Here is a 26,522-nt window from a genome sequence, read left to right as displayed (position 1 = left end):
GAAAATTCTTTTTCCACTGCAAGATGCTGCTTTTGGATGGAGGATCTTTTTGGTAAATTCTTCTGCGATTTCTCTGTGCTTGTACTATCGATTTCGTTTCTGTGAACCACCATAAAATATCCGCTCGAATAAAATGCTTTCTCTTGTGGTGTATGCATTCTCCTTAATATCCGCTCGAATAAAACATCACAAAGAAAAGTACTACATAGAACAAACACATCAAAAATAAACATAACATTGCAATAGTTGCCAAAAACAAAAGAGAGAAAAATGCTATTAATAAGCAGACGATATTTAGAATGGAAAAGGAAATTTTCTGAAATTAACCACACGCGCAGACGATATTTACAAAAGTAAAGATATTTAAACCTGAAAAGGAAAATATATGAGTTATTCCATCAATAAATGCCATATGTTTGTTTATATCTTCATTATTTTATGAGTTATTAAACATCAAAATGGATCCGGGAATTTATAAACTCCCTGTATATCAATACCTAAATATTCATAATCCTGGAAAATTACGCTTAATAGTTTTGTATTAAGCATAAAATTACTTTACACGTACAATACTGAAAATTAGATAAACTATTTCGGAAGAATCTAAAAATATATTTTTATTTCCAAATAATGATAAAAATTAGGGTACTAGTTCATTGTGACAATGTAGGTTATCTAATTCAGATAATTATTGCGCTCCTTTTCAAAATTGTTTATTCAACAAAATATGTAACGTCATTAGGCCTCATTTTTAATTCAAAGTAAACACTTGTTTAATTTTTATTTATTTATTATATTTGTTTTCATCCAAAATGTTTTCCAACAGTGGTTCATATAGTATCTCACGTGCCTGCAAATAAGTAATTACATGAAGTTTTTCAGAAAAATATTTTTGATTAAACAACCAATCGTTTAGTTCGAAAAAAGAAACGTTCTGGTTTAGGAACTAAATCATGAGCTTGGAATTAAATTGTTTCAGAAAACTATATTTTTGGTAATTGTTTAAATGTTTAAAGTTTTGTTCACTTCACCAGACGATGAGTGTTAAATTTGCTAAAACTATTGTAGAAAATACGATCGCAAAAAATAAATACGTTTTAAATGAAATCAGTCAAAAAATATGGAAAACTCCAGAGTTATCTTTTGAAGAAAAAGAGGCCCATGATTTGTTAACAGGCTTTCTACAGAAACATGGCTTTAAAGTTCAAAAACATTACCTACTGGAAACCGCATTCAAAGCCGAATATGAAACTGGTGGAGGTGAGTATGCAATTTTTGTTAATTATATGTGATGTGAATAACATTTAAAATTTACGACTTTCTTTAAGTTTGATAACTTCCGACTGTTAGACCTATTTCGTTCGAATTTTGTATTTTGTTATTCAAAATTACCTTCTTTGAAATGATGTGGAAATTTGTATACTTTGTATTTGTATACTATTCAAACTTTTTCCAATATTATTGAATAAATTAATATAAAATAATAATTACTATAAATTACTTTTTAGATGGAATTATCTTTGAATGGAAGAATTTTATTATTACACGTAAAAAACTTTATATTCGCTTTAAGACTACGCAAGTATTGTAGCGAAATATGTAAAAAATGAATACTTACATTAAAAAGCTCCAAACTTTCGACTGCGCTCTCCTGCCTAAAACTAATAAATCCATATTTTTCAAATTGCAGATACTCCCTCCCCATATTTTGAGGGGGTTAATTCAGAAAAAGCACGTTTTTGTATTTGTATTAGTAACTTAAAAGGTCGTCTGCTCTATTGGTATATTAAAGGTTAAGTCCTCAAACAATTAAGTTTGAGTATCGAGTACACGCTAATCCGATCACAAAATCTATAATTATGAGGTGTGTTCCGTTTTCTCTTTTCTTATATAGATAACTTTTGATTTAAATATCGGATTCACACTAGATGTATTGATTTATGATTCGAAGGAGAAAACTTAAATATTATTAAATATTTGTGTAGACAATACATCAAGTTATGAAATCAGACGCAAAAAAATACTTCTTCTGGTTAAACATGATTTTTTCAATTGTTTGTTTGTTATTGATGCTAAAATTATAGGAGAAGCTTCAATATGAAAAAATATAACTCTAATAGTTCAATCAGGGGAATTGTCGAAATTTTTGGTCCCTTAATGTTAATTTCACTTTTATCCCGTTTTATACCGTTAAATAGTACAGAAAAAGTTACATTTTCAATTGATAATTTCTCAAGAACTATTTGAGTAATTTTATCTAAATTTGGGGATTTCTTATTTGAAATTGCATAGTTTAAAAATGTATTGAAAAAATTTGTCTCTCTTGTTATTTAGATTCTTATGAGTCTTATTAAAATACTAACTAAATTAAAATATTAACCATAAAAATAATTTTTTTGCGTATTTTCTTTGGGTAAACGAGTTTTATAATTGTGAGAAAAATTATTCGATTCTTTTAAATAGTTCCAGAGGTATGGTGAAAAAAGCATTTCATTTAATTCTTTGAAAATTTATAATTTAATATTTATAATGTTGTTTGTTAAATATTTATAGTTTGATTGAGTTTTAAATATTTACGATAAAAACAACACCACTTAAATTTATTAAAAAAATACAACTTTATTTTAATAAACTCATATTTTAAAGTCAAAAAACGTTAAAACCAAGACTGGGTATATGTGTTCACTTATGCAGCAAACAAAAGGAAATATAACATCCAATTACCTTAGACCTAGAATACTTTGTTTCTACCCGCGTTTCATTTCAATTCTTCAAGTTCAATATTTCATGGTTATGAGATAAGGAAGTGGTATAAAAGGAAGATAAGTAGAATCCTATTGACCTGATATACAGATTGTCCCGGAATCAATACCTTTGATATATTTTTAGAATATTTCTCAAAAATGAAGTATAAAAGTAAACACAATTACAGTCAAAAATTAATGCACAGGGAAAAAATTAAAATGTTATTTAAGTTTCAATCTGTTTAAATCACTATTGAGGCAGGAGAGATAGTAATAATTTAAACCTGTGTGATTGCCGGAGAAAACACAGCGAAGTTGTAAAACAATTATTTGAAACACCTTAAAGTTTCCTCTAGAAATCAAATTTGTTTGTATAAATTTTAATCAGCTTTCTTTAATAGTGATTCTGGTTCCTATAACATTTTTCTTCTTGTTGACTCTTAAAGGGTAGATTTTTCAATGTAATAATTTTTTTTTATTCAAATCTTTTTAGTCTCCTAATGCTGGAAACATTAATTTATGCGAGGAAGAAACAAAACGTTGAAATCCATCGAATCACTAGTGCTGAAAGCGGGATAAAAACTAGGTAAACAAATTTGATTTGCCAGCGGAAACTTTAAAGTGTCTTAAGGGCTTAAAACTTTTCTCTCTTTTTCCCGGCACTCACACAGGTTTCAATGTTTTCAATCTCGCCTTTCTGACTAATAATCCGTTTTTTTCCCCCAGCATTTAAATATTATCCTGCACCGCTTAACTTGTGTACTTTTTTGTCTATATTTTTGTCAGAGATTTAAAAAATAAATTTTAAAAGGGATTATTACTTAAACATACTGCGCACAATGATTCTAAGTCGTTCACTAACTTTCCAAATTCCCTGTAAGGAATAGGCATCTCAAAGATGCGTGATTTTTCCTCTCTCCACACTATTCCTCTCTCCATTACAAAAGTTACCACAAATCTTGCTTTTTTCTCACGTCAGTATATCCTCCACTTCTTACTGATACATAATGCCAGAGAGAGGAAAAAAAAAAAGATTTTTCGTAACCATTGTAACGTAGAGTGGATAGTATGAAGAGGGGGATAGCATGGAGAGTGGAAAAATCACTTAACCTTGATACACCTATTTCGTTTTTAAAGAATATAGTGATTATGCACTGTATTTATGCGATATTTCTTATCCCTGCAGGAGGTCCGACGATAGCAGTTATTTGTGAATACGATGCTCTACCAAACATCGGTCATGCATGTGGGCATAATTTAATAGCTGAGATAGGCCTAGCAGTTGGCCTAGCAGTTAAAGCCTACCTAGATTGTGATACTGATGTTGTGGGAAAAGTAGGTATAAATTAGTTTCCTATCACTACAACTTTTTTCAATAAAACTAAATGGAGAATATTTAATATTTTTATAAGTTGGGCTGATATTTATGGGCTATTGACGAATGTAACAGCATTCAAATGGTCAAGAATTTTAATCTTTTGAAGAATTTAATCTAAAAGTGACTATTTTCTGTTTCTAGTACCATTCGTTTGGGATATTATTTTGATTAGCCTGGATTCAATGAGTTGTTTTAACTAAATCACTTATTTTCAGAACATTAGACGAAACCATATTAAATAAGCTCAATAAATGAAAAAGTTCTTTTAAAATTAATACTTTAGTCAATAACAGTTTTCCTTCTTTAAAAAAAAAATTATGGTCGTAAAGAGAGATTAGGCAGATCCACATGTTAACAGACAACTTTCCCAAAACCTTATGGTTTTTCGTAACTCAGACACTAACACAATTTTAGCTTCACAGCGCATACGCAAAAATTTGTCCAGAAATCGTTGAACAAGGTTAACGTTATAGTTAGGGTAAGTCTAGCCGCTAAGCAAAATCTCTCAAATAAGTGTCCCGCGGTGGACTGATCGTAAAGACACGGTTCCCGGTAGCAGTCAAGCATCACTGGCTGCGGTCAGCAAGAGGTTGGGTGACCACTTTGATCAGCCTGCATAGGGACCGAGGATGCTCGGTATCTGTCCTCGTTAAACTGTTCTACCGTAAAGTGCTCGACTTCGCGTACAGGTCGTCGGTCTACCGAAGCGGTGGTGCCATCCCCTCTGCAGAGGATCAAAATTGTGATGGCATGTCTTCGGATCATCCTCAGGGATGCTTCCCAGACCGTCGCCAATAGCCCATTGTGCAGCTCTAGTGCGACTAAAATAAAAGTACCTACCTTACTCTCAAGTAGGTAATGGTTAATGGTGACACTGATGTAATTGAACCTTTTTTATTAATCATCATTAAAATTGCTAGGAGAAGCTTATGCACCCAAAATCTAAAAGTGAGAAACATATGCGTATTCCACTCAATATGGTGGGGTCTCGAGAACAACATTGATTCTCAATGTTTGTAGTTTTACTTGAAATGTGTACTTCTTTCTGGTCTTGAGAATTCTGTCGGATGTTTAGCCAATGCATTTGAAATCTTAATTGTTCGGAATTTTTTGAAATGAGATATTCAATTCATCCATTCATTAATCCACCGATCGTAATTTTGACCTGAACAGGAGAACAATCAATCTCCCATTCAGTACCTCCTGAGTTATGATTTGTAATGGGAGCATGAAGGACTTTGTGACCTGACAGATTTAGCGGGCTTCAGTCACCATTTTCTACTCGGGGGAGTCCTTGACTAGTAAAAATCGATCTCATGACCACTTGAACATGGCCCCAACGACCTACCAACCAGCTGACCCGGCCTCCAAAAGAATTGAAACAAATATTCAACCTTACCATCTTTAACAAAACAACATCTAAAATAATTAGGCGTTTCCCTCACGTCTATGCCTCACCTCTACAATAATCATCCTCAACTAATTCCACAACGACAACAACAGTTTGAAAACTATTGCTCTTTTTATTTCACGTCATTTTATTTTAAAGAGCAAGAAGTTCGCACAACGACTGCTAACTACAAAGCTTATATATACACAAAATGAATGCAATAAGGGATGCTGCGCGATCCAGCCCAGACGCCCAGATATCAAAAAGATATCAAACCAGATACCAAATATCAAAACTAGGACTAGGAAATTAATGCTGGCAAATAGGGAAAAATCTGTAATACGTTTTGGGTGCACTGCGTAACTTGATAAGTGTTACATGACTTTTTTACGAAAGATTATTACTAAAGTGATCGCTAAAATTTCAAAACTAAAACTTAAAAAATAAGTAAATAAATTGAAATAAAAAAGAAAAGAAATTAAAAAAAATAAAATTAAAATACTTATTGGAATACTTGTAGGAGGCATATAAATGGATTTTTTTGTTGTTGCAGGAAATGCGTAATAGCCGCCCCTTATTTTTATTTTTAGCATCCTTGAGAAAAGTAAACGAAAATAAGTAAAATATACTAAGTGATTCGGTATATATATAGATTTGTATACGCAAACTAACATTTAAACTAAGAGAAAAACAAAAACGCTAATCAAAATCTGTTGAATCACTTGCGAAAAAGAAGGAATAAAAAATCATCGAAACAGTTTTCTCATTTTGATTGCTTGATGAAAGTTATAAGAGTTTATCATCATCGTTTTTTAAATTCCTCCAAATAATTAAATTTCTTATTTCCTCCAAGTCAGTTTTAATTTCCCCAATTTTCCTTTTTTCAGAAGTGATTTGATAAATTTTGAAAATATTTTCGTTTCATCTTCGGTTAAATATCAATTTGCGGCCCTTAATATGAGTATTTGTTTTACTCCATTTAGACAAGGATTCTAAATATATTGTATATTAAAAGTGGCCATTAAGGAGTAATCTATACAATTTCCTCATAACTACATTGATTAAACTCTTACTCAAAAAATATTTATTTTGGCCTTTTCTTTCATATCCGCTTAATGGTTTAAAATATTCTTATCGATACAATTATGAGAACTAGATGTTTAAACAATGTTGTAAGATTTTTAAATGAAAGTTCCTTACTTGTTTTTAAGGTAGTTGTTTTAGGTACCCCAGCAGAAGAAGGTGGAGGTGGAAAAATAAAAATGATTGAAAGAGGAGCATTTAGGAATGTTGATGCTGCTTTGATGGCCCATCCTCAAGTCGAGAATAGACTGTATCCTCTTATTCTAGATCTAGCACGAGTACGTATAATTTCAAATAAGATACATTGCTTTGTCTAACTATTGTATTTACAAAAAAAATGGCTACTTTAAATAGCATATCTGACTTTAAATATCAATCAGTATTCAATCAACTAGAATGCACACTACAAATTACATTGACACACCATAAGCACTTATTTCAGATTATATTTAATTTAATATAAATATACTGCAGTTTACATAAACTAATCAAGAGCACATACTACAAATTTCATTAGCACGACATAAACACTCACATAAGATTATATTATCTTAATATGTGTATATACTGCAAATTACATAAACTCTTCAAGTTCAAATACAACAAAACAAATTACATTTACGCAACATGAACACTCACTTCGGATTATTTTAAATTAAGTTTATACTTCAAATTATATTAACTCATCAATGATTCATACTACAAATTACATTGACACAGCATAAACACTCACTTCAGATCATAGTAACTTAACATGCTTATATATTGTAGATTATATTAACTCAACTTGTTAGATTACAATAACACAATTTGCAGGAATGCTTTAACTTCATATATGAATGAGTCTAAAACTGCGGCAAAAATAAAAGTGGTAATTTTTTTCTTACACACAAAATTACTGTTTTCCTACTGCTAATATTGTTTTCCTACACATAAAATTACTGTACTCATAGTAAGCTTATATTTTTTGATTCTACTCAAATTTTAAACTGGAGTATTCGATTTCTTAAATCATGGATTCTCTAATCTTGATATTTTTTAAAACTTCGAAAAATTGGAAATAGTTTAAACTTTATCTCGAATAAGATTAAAGTTTAAATCGTGTCTGCGAAGTGTTTGTGGTGCCATTATTGTATTTTTCATGTAAATATAACACAATATGTCATATAATGTATAACGAATTTTTATTACCATCTTTTTTTTTTAAAAAAAAAAGCCTCCCATAATTGTTATTTAACTATTTTAAACGTCGTAAGTTTTTTTTATTTATAAAATTAACACTTTTATACTTGGGAAAATTTAAAATTGTGGATATTTTAAAATGGAATGTTCTGACAATTTTTTTTTTAAAAATTAAGGAATATTTTTTGCTGACGAACTTAAGAACGAAATCTAATATATTTTATTTTTTATCGAAGCATTTGGAATAGTTTCTTATTTGATTTCTTCATGCGAAATGGCATTTTTATCTAGAAATTGATAATTACAACTGTTTCGAAAATATCTTAGACAAAACAATAGAACACAAACTGAAATATTAACTTCGATTAAATTTAATATATGTTTAATTCCCATTTCTTTTAAGTTTTAAATTTTTTAATCGACCTTATTATTAATTTTTTTTAAATATTTTAATAAAATTTATATGAATGAAATAAAGTTTACATAGAACTATATTATAATTTATACAGTGAAAGTTTATTTTTCTGCCTGGTTTCGTAACTTGTAATTACGTCAGATGAATGATTTTATTATTGATTAAATAAATGATTTATTATTTGAATGAATAATTTTATTCTTTTAACTTTTTAAAGCATTCAGCAATTGATTTTAATAACAAATTGGCTTTTACGAGAACATATATTTTCGAAAAATCCTTATGCAATGACTTTACAGATGTCTGTAAAATACAGAATTAAGGAAGGAACTGATCCGTGGTGTAATTCGAATGCTGTTGATGCATGCGTGAGCTGTTATAACAATGTTGCCATCATGCGAAGCTCTTTAAAATCAAAATGGAGAGTAAGCGGTAAGTTAAAAGTCTATTGTATAATTTTTGAAAAATTAAGCAAGAAATACCAATAAAAATACTAGTGCAGGTTAAAACAGCAACAAGTAAGATCGTCTATGAGCCGCGATGGCTAAGGGGCTAAAGCATTCGCCTTCCAATGACGCGAACCGGGTTCGAATCCCAGTCGATACGAATTCCGCATCTGGCTAGCAACGACCACAGTGCTGACGTGAAATATCTTCTGTGGTAGACGTATCATGGTTAGAGTCCCCTTGCCGTCAGGCTAACAGTGGGAGGTTCTCGTGGCCTTCCTCTCCATGTAACGCAAATGCGGGTTAACTCCATAAAAAGTCCTCCACGAAGGCGAAATTTCTCCCAATACGTGATTCGGGAGTTCCCTTGTCTTCTGGGTTGGGTTCAAGATTACAAGGCTACGGAGTTGAACATTAGTAGTCGTAAACCCATAAAATTGGGTCAGCTGCTTAACACCGGCTATAAAAAAATAAAAAAAGTAAGCTCGCCTGTGCCGCGGTGACTCAGGAAATAGTGCACTCGCCCTCCAATGAGAAGATGCGGGTTCGAATCCCAGCGATAGCTGGTTAACAAGAATTCCACACCCAGCTCGCACAGACCACAGTGATGACGTAAAATATCTCCAATGGTGGACGGATCATGGGTTGGAGTCTCCTTGCCGTAAGGCTAACCAAAGGAGATTTTATTGGTTTTGCTCTCCGTGTAACGCAAATGCGGGTTAGCTCTATCGAAGGGTCCTCAACGAAGACAAATTTCACCCAATACTTGAGCTAGGAGTTCTTTTGTCTTCTGGATGGGGTTTAAAATTATAAAGATATGAAGTTAAACATTACTAGTCACAAACTAAAAAATTGGATTGGCAGTCCAACGACGGTTATAAAATAAAATAAAAGGTAAGCTCCCCTCCCAATGAGGTGACTCAAGCTGGTCCTTACTAATACATATGCTGGCTGTCATTGACTCCAGTGCTGACATAAAATATCCTCAGTGGTAAATAGTTCATGGGTTAGAATCCTCTTATTGTCAGGCTAACCGTAGGAGATTTTCGTGTTTTTTCACTCCATGTAACGAAAATGGAAGTTAATTCCAACGAAAAGTCTTCAGCGAAGACCAGTTCCCCCCTCCATCATTATCACCATCACCAATTTTGTTCTAGTCATTAGAAAATTACCCATCATTATTTATCTTATTTTTCATGACAGAATAATGGCTAACAAACCTTAGTCAGTACAATTCCGGAGCGAATGAAAATTTTACATATTGAACCAACTCGGTTAATGAACCCGAGTTCTGATTTAAAATTGCAGGCATTTTGTCTTTGCATCTTGAACACTTGTACATGACACGTTGACAATAGCTGATGACTTAAAAGGCAACATTATCATTACTTTTCTTATTATGACCTTAGCTAAGAAAATAAAACAGCAAAAGTTAGCGTCCAAAGCATTGAAATAATGTGCTGGTAAAAAGAAAGAAAATTTCATCACTTATAAGTATTTTTTTTTTGTTTCGTGAATAAATTTATATAACTCTTTAATTGAACTTTAGTTGGTTATAGAAGTAGATAATATTTTTAAATAAGTTAGTTCATTTAAAAATATTTCATAATTTTTTAAACTAATGCTTCGTGAGGAATTTTTATGATGGAATTAATCCGTGTTTCTGTTACATGGAGAGGAAAACCAAGAAAACCTTCCACAGTTTGAGCAAAGGCAAGGGGATTCTAAACCCTAATACATCTAACAATGAGGATATTTTTTCAGCACTGTGGTCAGTGTGACCTAGGAGCAGAATTCGTATCGACCAGCCATTGCTGACATTCGAACCAAGGTCATCTTATTAAAAAACTCTATCCCCTGAGCCTCCAAGGTGTCCAGGGCAATATTTCATTATGTTTTTTTATAACTGGCGTTGAATAGTCCACAAATTTTCGGGTATTTGTCACTTTTCGTTTAGTGGGGTGCCTTTAATTTTTTCCTGCTAATTTTTGGATACATAGAGTGTTGGATACACGTAGATACAAAACTCTGGAAAACAGCGAAAAATTAATCTTATGAAACATAGAAAACTTTTTCATTAATAAAACCTAATAGATTTCGAACTAAATTTCACTTTTCACCTGAAAGTTCAGGAAAGCATAAGTATTCATTTTTTGATATTACAATCGTAATCAAGTATAATTAATGTAATCAACAAGCGTAATCAAGAGACCATTTGCCCTCTCTATGAAATTCCCACCTTTTCTGAGGACCACTGTTCTTTAAGTCAGTTCTAGTTTAATAAAATATTGCTATTAATTTGCACATTTTGAATTTAAAAGCAGTGTAAAATTTCAATTGTATTTTTAGGTTCGAATTATTTTTCTCTTTTTTTTTCTAAAGCAGTTAGCTGCGTTTTAAATCCAAATTAGTTTAAATATTTAAAATGTTTTTATAAAATTTGTGATTTGTTAAAAACTTTTATGAAATATCCAGCATTCTAGTTGAAATAAATATTATTCACCATTTATAAAAAAAAAAAAAAAAAAAAAAAAAAAAAAAAAAGTCTTGCTGTCCCCTTCTGACGTCACAGCAGAACGTGACGATTTCTTATTTTCCAGTCTTTCCTCTTTAATGCATTAAGGGAATTTTTCGCCGTCGAAAACAAATAATAATAATTAAAAAAAATCAACAGAAGTAGCAAAAATAGAAATCAATACTAGTGAATCTTGCATCCATGAATCTATAATTGAATCCTCTAAAATGATGTAAAAAATTGTATACCTTTTAATTCAAAATTTTCCAACTATTATTAAATAAAAGAATTAAAAATAATAAATATTTACTAAAAGCTATATTTTGCATGAACTTATCCCTGGACAAACGAATTTTTTAATAGTGTGCAAATTTTTTTCAAATTGCTTAAAAATTTCTCGAAATCGGGTGAAATACTCAGAAATTAAAATTATTATTAAGGGATCCCAACTTTGGACACCTCTCCTGACCAAAATATTGGGACAAATATTTTGGAGTCGTAGACCCGAATCTGTCGAAAAAAAGGTATGTTAATTCAGAGAATGTACGTTTTTGTCTCTGATTTCGTACATTAAAATATCATCTGCACTAATTAATTATCATCTTTGATGTCCCCCCCTCGACCCATTGAGTCCTAAAACGTAAAGATCTGACCGTTAGATCAAAAGTTATTCAGGATGGTTCGTTTTTTTTTTTCTTTGCGCTTTTCAACAAGTTTTTTTTTTTCTATCTTGGGATTGTTTTCAATTTTTACTTTCAATGACTGGAAATTATTTTATTTTCAAATTGTTTATGACAGAAAGGATATATCGCAGGTATTTGTGTAATTATATGTTGTCGATAGATTGTAAATATAGATATAATTATCGAAGTTAAAGATAAGTTATAAAAAGTATTCTAAAGTGTAGCATTCTCTTCTACTAACTTTAAAGTAATGAAGTGCACGTAAAACTAAGTACTCTTTGTCCTTATTATTGTTTCGTATAACTACATAAAAACATGATCATGGCGTCAAATATAACACTTGCTTTCTCCCACAGGAATCATCAAGTGTAAAAATTGGGACGAAACTGAACTGTCGTTTAGCTACAGAGCCCCTACTCGCATGGAACTAAGAATGATACAAAAGAAATTAAAAAAATGTGTTCAAGCTGCTGCAGACACAACGAATTGTCTTTATGAGATAGATTTCCATCAAGAATCTGCTCGATCTGAGTACAGGGGCATGGTGGCCAATAGGACTATGGCTGAATTGTTTGCAAAACATGCTGAAACAAAAGGTATAACTCTGCATCAGTATTGCAGATTGGTGAAACAATAGCGCTTTTAATGACAGAAGTGTATTAATTGGTACCAGAGTTTGGCAAAAGTGTAATCGATTACTTTTTTTCATTTACGGTACTCGTAATCCTGATTACAGCATATCATGATTTTGATTGATTATAACAATTGTAATTGCAATAATCGATTACAGTAATTAATTCTTGTAATCTTTATTACAATTCACCATAATTTTGATTTCAATTGTTATCGTGATTTCAAGCAATTGTGATTCCAAATAATCACAACGGAAACGATTACGAGTAATTATGATTATAAGTAATCAAGATATATGTTTACATGTAATCATATATTTCGATTACTTGTAATCACAATTATAAAGTATTGATTAATGTAATTGATTATTATTATCACGATTACAGCTGTAATAAAAATTATGATGTGTTGTAATCACGATTATAAGTAAATAATTACTGTAATCGATTACAAATTTGCCCAACTCTAATCTAATCAGAGATCGTGATTATTCATAATTGCAATTACCTGTAATCACGATAAAAAGTTATCGATTACATGGCAGTCTGTACTAAATCTGTAATAAATTACAGTTGTAATTTATTACGCCCAACTCTGCTTGGTGCAAGCTTTAATTTTGGATTTGAGATCATCTGAGATTTAGGCTATAACAATAATGATCTTTTTTAGTATTTTTTGAAGACCGTGAATAATACCTATTAAACCAATGACAAAAATTTGTTATGTAGTGCATGCAGTTTTCTATTGTAATCAATGTATATCACATGGTTGCTTTACTACCGCTCGCATCACTCACCAACGTCCACGATTGCTTTGCAATCATTTTGGTTTCTTAGCGTAAACCACATTGTTACTTTAAAAGTATTATGTATTGTTCTATTTTTAATAACATATAGCATATTTTAATTATAATAAATTTATTTAAATCAGGTGCATCACATAAATAAAATTATTCTATTACAAATGTATGTAATATAAAAAAAAATCATAATCAGACATCTATAAGATATTTCTGCTTATTTTAATTTGCTAAGGAAGTATCATTGGAAGCTAAGTCTACTTCTTTCTGGAATTGACTTAACTAGAATAATTTTACTTGTCTTTCATTGTATTCGATGGGCTTGATTTGGATGGCTCATTATTTTATATAAACTATTGGTATAAGAGCTGTGCCTAAAAAGCAAAAAATTTTATATTACTAGATTGCTATACGGGGTGCTTTGTAATCACAGCCCTTAATTTATATATATTTAAACCAACCGGTACATACTTACCCAATATTTATAAATTTTGTATAAATTTACTGCAGATGCCACTTATTTCAAAAAGAATTTTCAGGGGGTCAATCAGAAGGGGTCAATGAGAAAGTGTGATATTCGAAGAATATAATGCCAACTTTTCAGATGAAATTCAGATTTTTTTTGCATTTATAAGAATCAGACGGTCGGTTAAATGCCTGTGAAACGAAAACTTAATTTTTCAAAATAATGCTGTAGTTCTTCAAGTTCCGTAGAAATTAGCGATTTAATAGAAACTATTTATTACACTCTTGCTCTTATATTAGCTCATATTTTTTATTTATATTTTGACCATCGTCCCCTCAAGATTCTTTAGCATTCAAAACTTAAAAGGGATACAAAACTCCCTGCATTTTTAAACAAAAGGGACAATTTTTTAGTCAGTAATAGAAAGACCTACATGTTGCGTCGTCCGAAATCAACCTTGTCATTTAGTTTCAAGATCTTGCAAGATCTTAACTGAATGAAAATATCTGGTACCTATGTGGTCGCGCATTATCGTCCATAAAAATAAACTCAGGGCCAACAGCGCCCCTGAAAAGAAGCGCATAGGGCTCTAGGACCTCCTACCTGTACCTCTGGGCATTCACGGAACCATTGTCAAACACATGGAGCGGTGTGCGGGTATCTTGCATGTGCGAAAATGCTTTCCATCTCTTAATTTTTTCCACCAGTGTAGAATACTCACACTTAATCTTTTAATGGAAGAATAATTTATGTTTAATATTTATAAAAATCACAACCACGTCCAATTCATGAATTTAGACAATGATAAGCAAGTGGCGGGGGGGGGACACATTAATAGATATCTTCTTTAAAGATGATCGATCATTTTATCGAGTAGCTACAAAAATTATAATTGTAAAACCGTACAGTCATAACATCATGGACAAGCAATTTTTACATAGGGATTTTCGTACTTTTGTATAAAGTACAATCAAGCACATTAAGACTGTTAACTAGCCCTTTAATTTGTAAAAAAAAAAAGAAAAAACTTGTAAAGCTCTGTCTAATCCTTATTAAGAGGACGCTATACAGCGGGAAAATGTTTTCATATGTCACATTCCATTCCATTGGTTTGTATCTCCATTGGTAATTTAAAATTTAGAGAAAAGTATGTTCAGGCATACCTAGCTTAAGTCATTTGAAATTTCGAATGCTGAGAAATGCTTTCAAAATATCAAAATGCAAACAAATTATGACCGGATTATTCAGGATTACACAAGGGTCAAGTAAACCAGCAATATTTTATTTTAATTTTGATATTTGAAATTTTTTTTCAGCATATGAAACTTCATGGTTTATTTTAAGTATATAAGCCTGGACTCACTTTTTCTAAATTTCAAGTTAACAATGAAGGTGAAATAGAATTTTCCAAGAAAATAAAACCTTTTCCAAAAACTACTTATTTAGAATGAAGCTGCACTGTAAAAAATTCCGGATCAAATTACGGTATAAAGTACTAACACTTTGAGTGTATCATCCATAAACTCTATTTTACCGTAAAATCCATTTTTACCGTAAAATTCATTTCCAGTAATATTTATTTAACTGGTGCATTTGAATGATTTTACGGTAATTATTACTGTGAAAATTACTTTACGGTATATCAGATGCTTTGTTCCGTAACTTGTTCCCGTAAAAATGGAAAAGTATCGGTACCCTGAGTGCCGGTCATTTTGACCGCAATTTTTATAGTCTGGAAGGTGATTCCTATCGAAAGAAAACACTACATTCCAGTCCTACAAATCGTTAGCTTTTATTAGGTAACGCATTCCTAGTTCTTGAATCAACCTCGATACTGATTTTCCCGAATTCGGGTAATGTTTCTTTCCCCTTTCTTTAACGTTATTATGCTTAGTGTATTCAAAAAAGATAGTAAAGACATTTATAATGGAGCAACCTGTATTTATTACTTCATAAATGATAACTAATCATTTTGTGTTTTAACTGTTTAGACAAAAGTAGTTAGTTAATACAAAGCATTGAAGGTTTAATTACAACAAAACATGTGTTAAAAAACATGTGTTTCTTCTACTGAATAAGCAATTTAAATAAATTTTTATGACTTGAACCACTTGTACCATTGAAAAAGGCAGAGTTAGATTTTAGTACAGACTGTACAGAATCCTCATGCGTCAAAAAAAAGTGCCTTAATTCATCTTTTTTTTCTAACATAATTCTTACTGTTTTAATTTTATATTCTGTCACGTTCTAGAAATCAAGTTTAGAGATGGTGATATGCGCATATGTGAATCCGCTGCATCCACCGATATGGGCAACGTGTCCCATGTTGTTCCAAGTATTCAACCGGAATATTCCATTGGAGCTGGCCCTCATGTTAACCACACCCCAGGATTTGCAATAGCAGCTGCAGATATAAAAGCACAAATACCAACGCTGCATATCGCTGAGTCTCTTGCCTTGACTGTAATAGAGCTGATGTCTAATCCTGAACTTCTGCAGAAAGTTAAAATGGAATATGAAACAAACCCTCATATTGATCCAGTTGGATCACATCGATTTGCAGGTGAATGATTTAATAATTTACTTTTGGATTTCCAAAAAGACAGAACTCTGTACTAGAATACGAAACTCAGTTTATAAGTTGAAAGTGATATTTTTATAGATTCTTAAAAAGACTTTAGAAAGAAAATCATCGTTTAAGAAGCATTGTTGTTTTCTTTGAATAAAAATTATACGAGTAAGACATTGTTATGTGTGCTATTTTAATTCCATGTAAGAGCATGTGATCATTTTTGTATCGATTTAAATGTGTTTTTTGAATCTTGAAGGAATTTTTGACCTTTTTTGAATCTTGTGAAATTCTTTTAGTGAAATTTTGAATCAATGTAATTTAAGTAATTTCTGAAAAGGCTTAAAGTTTTGAACCTTTGAATTTTTTTAAGCATAAATCTTGTTCGTGTTTAAGAAAAAACCGTAATTTAGAGCTAGAAACAATGATCAAAAGTAAGCCGTTGTTAAAAAAAAACACTGTATTACTTTCAATTAAGCTGTTTCACTGCTAAGAGTATTAAAAGACCATGTAAAAGAACTAAATTGAAAGATTAGAGCTGCATAGGGTCATTAAATACCTTTTCTTATCTATATTTAGAATATTTTTGTAATATTTTTAATTCCCTGTATGAATAGTTAAAATGAAGTTACTCCAATAAAGATAGTTTCGTATTTATATTTACAACTTGCATAATGTTTTTAAACTAAAAATAAATGCATGAATAGCTTTTAACTTTTACATTTTTAATGAAAAATATAGTTTTAACTTAAACAACTGGTTCAAACTTTCCATAATTGAATCAATATGCAAGAGTATAGTGAAATAAGTGAACCCAATTTATCAACCAAGGTTCCATATGTTTATAATTTTCTAAAATTTTAATAATAAAGGATAGAATTATCCTATGATTTTAAAATTGATTTTTCAGCTTTTTTCCTATATTTTTTAAATTAAAAAATCTCAAAATATAAATTAGTGACATTTAATTCTGAATATTTGTAAAAACAAATTTCTATAAATTGCTTTATTCGCGCATTATCATGCGATTTGTTTAATAAAATTATTTTTGTTTACCTTAAGCTAAATAAATAAGAATGTGAGGCCGAAAGTTTTTTAATTTAAAATTCCATTTTGAAGGGGTAGTATGGTTCTTCTTTACTCCTTTATTACTCGTTTTAAGCCATCTGGGATACTCATATCTTTTAAATACATAGATACTTGATTAATTTTTACAATATATTTATATTTTGGCAGTAGCTATTGAAACTTGATATTTTGTAAGAGACACTATCGGGATCAGCAACACTTACAGAGAGTTCCATAATTTCCACATTTAATTTATATTTATCACATATACGGTAGCTTACAAAAGGGATATTTTTTAATTTAGTTTAATTAAAGAATGCAAACTCTTTGAAATCACTATTTGAAAATATTAAAATCATTTTTAGCATTCTCAAAGCAGAAAAAAATTATTTTTGAGTCAATTTAGAATAAACAATTTTTATTTTTGAGAAGCAATAATTGAAAAATAATTGGTATTTGACCTTAAGTGTCAATTCAGGTTTCTTTAAAACATAGATATCTCGAAACATGTAATTGTAATTTTTAGCTTCTTCTATGCTGTTTATTGAAATAAAATTCCTCCCTCACGAAATCGTGATAGAAAATAGAAAAGAAAATGATTTATACATAATTTATATTACTTATACAATTGAGTTGATTTATGAAATGGTGATGTTTTATTTGAGAAAATAGCTGTACTGTGTAAAAATAATATTAGTCAAATTGTACGCAAATAGGATGAAGCAAAATTTAAAGAAGGAAAAAAAATTGCATAATTGCTTATTACAAAATGTTTTAAAGGTACAAAAATCTCTGTATAATTCATTCAAAAATAGAATTGCTTTTATTCTCGTTTAATAATATTTTTGATTAAAATAAATCTTATCGAGATTGTTTCCGGCTGTAAAAGTTACGTATAATTTGGAATTTTTAACACGAATCTTAAGAAAATGTAAACATAGAGATGTATTTTAAAAAGAGAAAGAAAAGTCATCCAAATGAAGAACAAGGGGGAAAAAGGATTTCTGTCCATAAGACCTGAATCAGAGAAGAAAAAAAATGATTTTGCTCTCGGAACGGAATGGTTTTCACAGCGTAATAACTCTCGGGGAGAGCCGATTTGTAACGTTATCGATTTTTGAAACTAGTAATTCTCAAAATGAAACAGTATGCGATCCAATCATCATTTTTGTGAAAAATGGATGCAAATGGACCATTCTTCCTCCTCGGTCTGCGAATTCTTTCTTAAAATAAATAATATTAAGATAAATTTATTTAAGTACAGTTGCGTAATTTGTACAAGGGTCGATTTACATTTTTTTTCTTTTTTGACACTATGAGTGTAAGACAGTGGAGCAATATTGTATGGGAACAATTGTTTTTTTTTCAATAAACAAGTTGCTTCGTAATAAAAAAATTTTTTTTTTTGAAGAGTCATATTCAGAGGCCTTCAAAACTATTTAATCAGGAATGTAATTGTGAATGGAAGTAATTGTTGTGACTCCATTGAAACTCCCATATTCATAATTTTAAGTGATTATGGTTGCTGAAAACTTCTTTCAAATCTTTCAAGTAACTGGCATGTGTAAAGTGAAATTGCAGATTTAATGAGACAAGTCGCATTAGTATACGCGTGATTTTAGTGAAACAAATTCGCTAAAAAGTAAGCATGAGAACAGAATGAGACAAGTCGCAAAAAATACATCAGTGACTACTAAGTGTCAGAAATTACAATGAAAACTCAGAGAGACTTTACTGTGATATTGCTACTGTGAATGACCGAAATTGGTGGTTGTTGACTTCCACCAGTGAATGTTGATAATCACATAGATACTTTGATAAATATATACTAGGTATGGTTAAGAGCCACTGCTCGGTATACATTTGCCCGGTATACCCTTCACTGATGTTTTTTTAGACTTCAGTGCCACTGCCCGGTACTCCGAACACTGATATTTCTCCTAATCTGTCCCCAAATGATATTAAAATATCGAAAAAATATTATAATATCAGCGAATAAATTTATATCAAATCGGATATAACAAATATTTCAGACATTCACCTAAGGGACTATGTGATTGTTGACATTCACCGGTGAAAGTCGACACTCTCTTGATTTCGGTCATTCACTGTAAAAATTTCACAAAATAAAGTCAAATTCACATTATGAACTTTTGGGACAATTTAAAACGATCATACCTGTGACTGTTTTTGACTTCATTGTGACGTCACTGTGGCAATCTGTGCTATCTGGGAACTGGAGTGATCATATTTCATAAAAGTCCGTGTCTGATTTTTTTTTGTTGTCGTATGCCTGTTTAGGCAGTGGGGGTGCGATTGTTCCTGTTTTTCAGTGGCGACATCTATGGCCAGGAATTCGACTTCTGCCACGCCATTCACACAACCCGTTTATAGGGCGGGTCACATTCACACACAGAGAAGAAAGTACATAGAACACATAGAGAGAAAAAGAAACATCCATGCCTTGCCCGGGATCAGAACCCAGGACCTTTCTGATGCAAGGACAGTCCCCTGCCCCCTACACGGCCCGTCGGCTCTGTGTCTGATGCCGGAACAAATTACAATATTACGACCAATTTCCGACGAAGAAGAAAATGATTAAATAAAAATTTAAAAGCAACGTTCTTCAAGCAGATTAAAAATAAGAAAAATATATTTGTCAAAATATCTAGGGCAATTGACTTCAAAATAAATTTAGATCATCACCAAAATTTCTAAAATTAAAAATGTGTGAAAAAATGTATTTTTTATTTTAGGTTTGATAGAAATTTTTTTTTTTATTATAGTTTATTTGCAAAACTTAGTTTTTAAAATAATGTTTTATTTTATATTTTTAATATAAAACTATCGGGCTTAAATTACATTTCAATTTATCGTAATGTTTTCTTAAGTAAAAAGAAGAAAATTAGTATCTGCAAAATATAATAGTTGAAAAAAAAATAATTTGCAAATTACTGTTTTTGATTTCACTATTTTTGAGTAAACATTCAAAGCAAAGATATTTCATGTAGACTATTCTATCAACAGAAGAAACAGAAACAGTAGAAAACAAAAAGAGGTATTATAATTATTAATGGATAATTTTACAATACTTGAAAATAAAGAATTCGTGTTTTTTTNATGTTTAAAGACGTTATACATATAACATCCTCAGGATTAAAACTGCATAGAATCAATGCCCGGAAACGTCGTCGTACGTGACTAGGGGCACTTTCCCATTATGATCTTTCCTGAAACACGCGAGGATACAGTTCATAATAGGAAAGCCCCCCTTGCCGCATATGGCAACATTTCCTGTTAAACGACATTTTGAATCTTTTTTTTTTGTTTTGTCGAAATGTTTATAAAGTCGTTATACATACAACAGGGGGTCGCATCCTCAGGATTAAAACGACATAGAATCCATGCTCGGAAATGTCGTCGTACATGTCTAGGGACACTTTCCTATTATGTTACCTCCAGAAACAGTTGATAATAGGAAAGCACCCCTAGACATGTACGATGACATTTCCGGGTATGAGTTTCTCTGCAATTTTAATCCTAATGATGATGCTCAACTGTTCTAAAAGTTTGTTGCAATTTTTACATGATATCCTATTATACATAACTTTTTTAAACTTGTGCATTTCGACAAACAAATAGACTAAAAGCGTTATTTTGAGGGAAAACTGGAGCTTGGAGAGTGCAACCGACAGCAGATTTGAAATAATCGATACAAATGTACAGGATTATTTATAATTCTATAAACGCCATTTTTCCTTACTACAACTAGCTTCAGTTGTACATGTTACTGCCATCTACCGGCAACTGCTTAAATTAAAACTTGAATACTTTCGGAATAATTTCATATGTTCTTTTTTGCCATATTCGTCTTCGTTTTCTTACTATAACGCTTCGAAACCCCGGAGGGAATTATGAATAACCCTGTATATATATTCTTCGCAAAGAAATCTGCTCCATGGATTTTTTGGATTTTGAGCTGATTCGCTGGCCGAAAGGGGCGCGTTCAAAAAGTAGATCCATCAACTACATCAGAGGGGTTTTTCGTTATTTTTTTTCAGCTTTGATTTTAGAAAAATATTACATTTCCAATTTAAAAATAATTAATTTAAAAACAACGAATTAAAAAAAATGTTTAAATAAAATATCATTAAAAAGTTAATGCGAAAAATGTTTCAAAATCTGAAGAAAAAAAAAAGAAAATTAAAAACTCTCTGTTATAGTTGAAATATTCTCTTTTTGTACTCGTTCCCTTCGACTTCCCGCCAAATCCTCTCAAAATCCGTGAAAATCTACAAAATCCACGGCGTTGAATTCTTATCACCCCCTACTAATGCAAACTCGTTGTAATCACTATTTAAAAAAATTAAAATCATTTTTAGCTTCTCAAAGTAGAAAGATATTCGTTATGAGTAAATTGAAAGAAAAGAAAAACTCTTTTTATTTTTGAAGAGTAATAATTGAAAATAATTGGTATTTAACCTTTAGTGTCAATTCAGGTTTCTTTAAAACATAGATATCTCGAAACAGGTGATCGTAATTTTTAGCTTCTTCTATGCTTTTCATTGAAATAAAATTCCTTACTCACGAAATCGTGATAGAAAATAGAAGAGAAAATTGTTTATACATAATTTATATTACTTATACAATTGTGTAGATCAATGAAAAGGTGATGTTTTATTTGAGCAAATAGCTATGATGTGCAAAAATAATATTAGTCAAACTGTACGCAAATAGGATGAAGCAAAATTTAAAAAAGGAAAAAAAAATTTCGAAATTGCTTATTACCAAATGTTTAAAAGTTACATAAAGCTCAGGATAATTCATTACAAAATAGTATTGCTTTTATTCGTGTTTAATAATATTTTTTATTAAAATAAATCTTATCAAGATTATTTTCTTGCTGTAAAATTTACATATAATTTGGAATTTTTAACACGAATCATAAGAAAATTTAAACATATAGATGTATTTTAAAAAGAGTAAGAAAAGTCATTCAAATGAAGAACAGGGGAGAAAAAGGATTTCTGTCCATAAGAGCTAAATCAGAGAAAAAAAATGATTTTGCTCTCGGAACGGAAAGGTTTTCACAGTGTAATTACTCTCGGGGAGAACCGATTTTTAACGTTATCGATTTTTGAAACTAGTAATTATCAAAATGAGACAGTATGCGATCCAATCATCATTTTTGTGAAAAATTAATGTAAATGGACCGTTCTTCCTCCTCGGTCTGCGAATTCTTTCTTAAAATGAATAATATTAAAAGAAATTTATTTAATTACAGTTACGTAATTTGAACAAGGGTCTATTTACATTTTTTCTGACACTGAGCGTTAGACAGTGAAGCAATATTGTCTGGGAATTTCTTTTTTAATAAACAAGTTGGTTGGGCTCTGGGGTGATGGAGCAAATGTTCCGGTTAGGTGGTCAGACGAACGCGAAACCCCAGCCCCCAGTGTTTAGTTCCCAAGCATGTTTGGTACTCATTCATCGACCCACTGAAGGGATGAAAGTCTGAGTCAACCTTGCCTAGCCCGATTTTCGAACCCAGGATCTGTGGCACGGGAGCGCGAAGCGCTACCACTCAGCCACCGGGCGAGAATGAGACAAGTCGCAAAAAATACCTCAGTGACTTTAGTCGCAATCATGTAGTTGTGACTACTAAGTGTCAGAAATTACAATAAAAACTTTGAGAGACTTTACTGTGATATTGCTACTGTGAATGACCGAAATTGGTGGTTGTTGACTTCCACTAGCGAATGTTGACAATCACTTGATCGCTTTGATGAATGTCAGAAATATATACTAGGTCTGGTTAAGAGAAACCTGCGAGGTATACATTTGCCCGGTATACCCTTCACTGATGTTTTTTTAAGGTTCAGTGCCACTGCCCGGTACTCCGAACACTGATGTTTCTCCTAATCTGTCCTCAGCAGATATTAAACTATCGAATAAATATAACAATATGAACGAATCAATTAGTATCAAATCGGATATTACACATGTTTCGGACATTCACCTAAGGGACTATGTGATTGATGACATTCACCGGTGAAAGTCAACACTCCCTTGATTTCGGTCATTCACTGTAAAAATTTCACAAAATAAAGTCAAATTCACATTATGAACTTTTGGGACAATTTAAAACGATCATACCTGTGACTGTTTTTGACTTCATTGTGACGTCACTGTGGCAATCTGTGCTATCTGGGAACTGGAGTGATCATATTTCATAAAAGTCCGTGTCTGATTTTTTTTTGTTGTCGTATGCCTGTTTAGGCAGTGGGGGTGCGATTGTTCCTGTTTTTCAGTGGCGACATCTATGGCCAGGAATTCGACTTCTGCCACGCCATTCACACAACCCGTTTATAGGGCGGGTCACATTCACACACAGAGAAGAAAGTACATAGAACACATAGAGAGAAAAAGAAACATCCATGCCTTGCCCGGGATCAGAACCCAGGACCTTTCTGATGCAAGGACAGTCCCCTGCCCCCTACACGGCCCGTCGGCTCTGTGTCTGATGCCGGAACAAATTACAATATTACGACCAATTTCCGACGAAGAAGAAAATGATTAAATAAAAATTTAAAAGCAACGTTCTTCAAGCAGATTAAAAATAAGAAAAATATATTTGTCAAAATATCTAGGGCAATTGACTTCAAAATAAATTTAGATCATCACCAAAATTTCTAAAATTAAAAATGTGTGAAAAAATGTATTTTTTATTTTAGGTTTGATAGAAATTTTTTTTTTTATTATAGTTTATTTGCAAAACTTAGTTTTTAAAATAATGTTTTATTTTATATTTTTAATATAAAACTATCGGGCTTAAATTACATTTCAATTTATCGTAATGTTTTCTTAAGTAAAAAGAAGAAAATTAGTATCTGCAAAATATAATAGTTGAAAAAAAAATAATTTGCAAATTACTGTTTTTGATTTCACTATTTTTGAGTAAACATTCAAAGCAAAGATATTTCATGTAGACTATTCTATCAACAGAAGAAACAGAAACAGTAGAAAACAAAAAGAGGTATTATAATTATTAATGGATAATTTTACAATACTTGAAAATAAAGAATTCGTGTTTTTTTCCTCTAATAAATGCGAACGATCGAAATATCATGTTTATTTACTAATTTAAAATAAGTTAACAGCTGAAGAAATAATTTGCTTCTTACTATTTTTGATTATTTACTTGGTTATTTTTTAGTAAACTTTCTAAGCAAAAATATTTTGTGTTGACTTTTCTATGAAAAAAAATGTATTTTGATTGTTAAAGGATATTTTTACCTTGTTTAAAAATCAAGATTTCATGTCTTTTTTTCTTTCATCATTCCAAACGATCGAAATATGTGGATATCAATTTAAGATAATGGCTGAAAAAATAATTTACTGTTTTGAGTAAACTTTCTAAGCAAAAATATTTTGTGTTGACTTTTCTATGAAAAAAAAAAGGTATTTTGATTATTAAAGGATATTTTTACCTTGTTTGAAAATCAAGATTTCATGTTTTTTTTCCTCTCATCATTGCAAACGATCGAAATATGTGGATATTAATTTAACATAACGGCTGAAAAGATAATTTACTGTTTGTAATTTTTGATGATGTACTTTTATATTTTTGAGTAAACTTTCGAAGCAAAAATATTTAGTGTTGACTTTTCTATGAAAAAAAAGGTATTTTGATTATTAATGGATATTTTTACCTTGTTTAAAAATCAAGATTTCATGGTGTGTTTTTTTTCTCTTATAAATACAAACGATCGAAATATAATGTTGATTTATGTTACGATAACCTTGACCTATTTAAAAAGAATTCCGTGATATATCTCGGAATACAATCATTACACCCACTCCCGTTACTTATGAAGAAGGTCGCCTCTATGCATTTTAGCCGAAAACACCTTGTTGAGATGTAAAAAAACGGTAACTATGGGAAAGACTGTTCAAATATGGATATTTAATTACTGTTAAGATGGGACTAAATTGTAAAATAATATCTTTCTTATCTGTAAATAAAAGCTGGTTTAATTTTTAGTGAAGAGAAATTTTCAAGGTGAGGGAATGTTAAAAAAACTTCTTTTATTGGATTTCCTCTTATAACGCAAACGATCAAAATATGTTCCATTGTTTTCGAGGTTAGGTGTGATGAATCAATGTGAATTTTTTCTTTTTAATTTTTTACTCATGAGAAAAAAATTTTGTTGGATGGAAAATATTGCTAATAAAAATCAGTAACTATAGCTAGAGAAGTAATAGCTTATATTTTTAAAAAGATGTTGTCTAAAAATAACAGTTTATGGCAAATAGTTTAAAGCAAATAAGTGAAAATTAGAAGCCGTACATGTGAAAGATAGTGTAAAAATTGGATTGCAACAAGTATGCGTAAAACGTCAGTCCATGTGTAAAATGCTCATACATAATAACTATATGTTCATTCTTTCCTTAAACCCATACCGAAAAAGATGTTTAAGTCATTGATCCTTATTAAGCTTATTATCCTTATTAGTTAAAAAGATGTTAAAGTCATTTTATCCTTATGGGGCCGAACTAAAGTACAAACACCACTAAAGTACAAATGATCCTGATTTACTTAAGATTTTACAGCAGACCTGATGCACTGGATATCCTAAACTAGACTGCGACGATTTTCAAAAAATTATTACGAAAGAACCGGTTAAAGCTAAAAAAATAATGATAATGAAAATACAATTCTTGTGACAAAACTATGTGATAAGTCATGAATTTTTCCATCCACAGTTCCTGATTTTCACCCGAAAGGTTTTCGTCAGATAGCGCATCAAGTTTCTCTATACATTCTGTCATTCTCTATACATTCTGTTACATGAGCTAAATTCGCCCTCTAGTTAGGTATTTCGAAAATATCATAATTTGATTTTTGTTTATTTAAGATTTCGAAAAATTGGGATCTGATTTTCAATTATTTTTTTTATTTTTTTTGACCTACAGGCTAACAATCTACGGTGATATTATTCAAAAAATTTTGAGTAACGAAGACCTGGAACTCTGGGAGGAAAAATTTTCGCCATGTCAGATAAATTTGCTTCAAGATTTTTTTTAAAACATTAATCATTTTTCAGATGTGAATTTTTGAAAACCACCTGCCAAATTTAGGATCCCGTGT

General features: G+C 30.9%; 1 protein-coding gene across 2 annotated transcripts; it reads left to right on the top strand.

The window, feature by feature from the left end:
* Nucleotides 1–659: 659 nt before the first annotated feature.
* Nucleotides 660–16,479, top strand: LOC107452591 (xaa-Arg dipeptidase). Of its 2 annotated transcripts, none has more exons than XM_071179763.1 (6): nucleotides 660–1,260; nucleotides 3,931–4,083; nucleotides 6,728–6,873; nucleotides 8,492–8,624; nucleotides 12,193–12,432; nucleotides 15,986–16,479. In XM_071179763.1, the coding sequence occupies exons 1-6, from the start codon at nucleotides 1,038–1,040 to the stop codon at nucleotides 16,303–16,305; spliced, it is 1,215 nt and encodes a 404-aa protein (XP_071035864.1). In that variant the 5' UTR covers nucleotides 660–1,037; the 3' UTR covers nucleotides 16,306–16,479. The 2 variants fall into 2 exon arrangements, with proteins under 2 accessions (XP_071035864.1, XP_015924583.2); XM_016069097.4 differs by having other exon boundaries at nucleotides 689–1,260; nucleotides 3,931–4,079; nucleotides 6,724–6,873.
* The last annotated feature ends 10,043 nt before the right edge of the window (nucleotides 16,480–26,522 follow it).

This window comes from Parasteatoda tepidariorum, chromosome 4, assembly GCF_043381705.1.
Source record: "Parasteatoda tepidariorum isolate YZ-2023 chromosome 4, CAS_Ptep_4.0, whole genome shotgun sequence".
Classification (NCBI taxonomy): Eukaryota; Metazoa; Arthropoda; class Arachnida; order Araneae; family Theridiidae; genus Parasteatoda; species Parasteatoda tepidariorum.
Note: the sequence above shows the minus strand (reverse complement) of the source record. Positions and strands in the feature narration are given on the sequence as shown.

Excerpts from the sequence above, each read along its gene's own strand:
- LOC107452591 (XM_071179763.1), top strand. The coding sequence starts at position 1,038 with ATGAGTGTTAAATTTGCTAAAACTATTGTAGAAAATACGATCGCAAAA. Across the intron at positions 4,084-6,727 it reads TGATGTTGTGGGAAAAGTAG|TTGTTTTAGGTACCCCAGCA; the intron begins GTATAAATTAGT and ends TTTTTAAGGTAG. Across the intron at positions 6,874-8,491 it reads TTATTCTAGATCTAGCACGA|ATGTCTGTAAAATACAGAAT; the intron begins GTACGTATAATT and ends ATGACTTTACAG.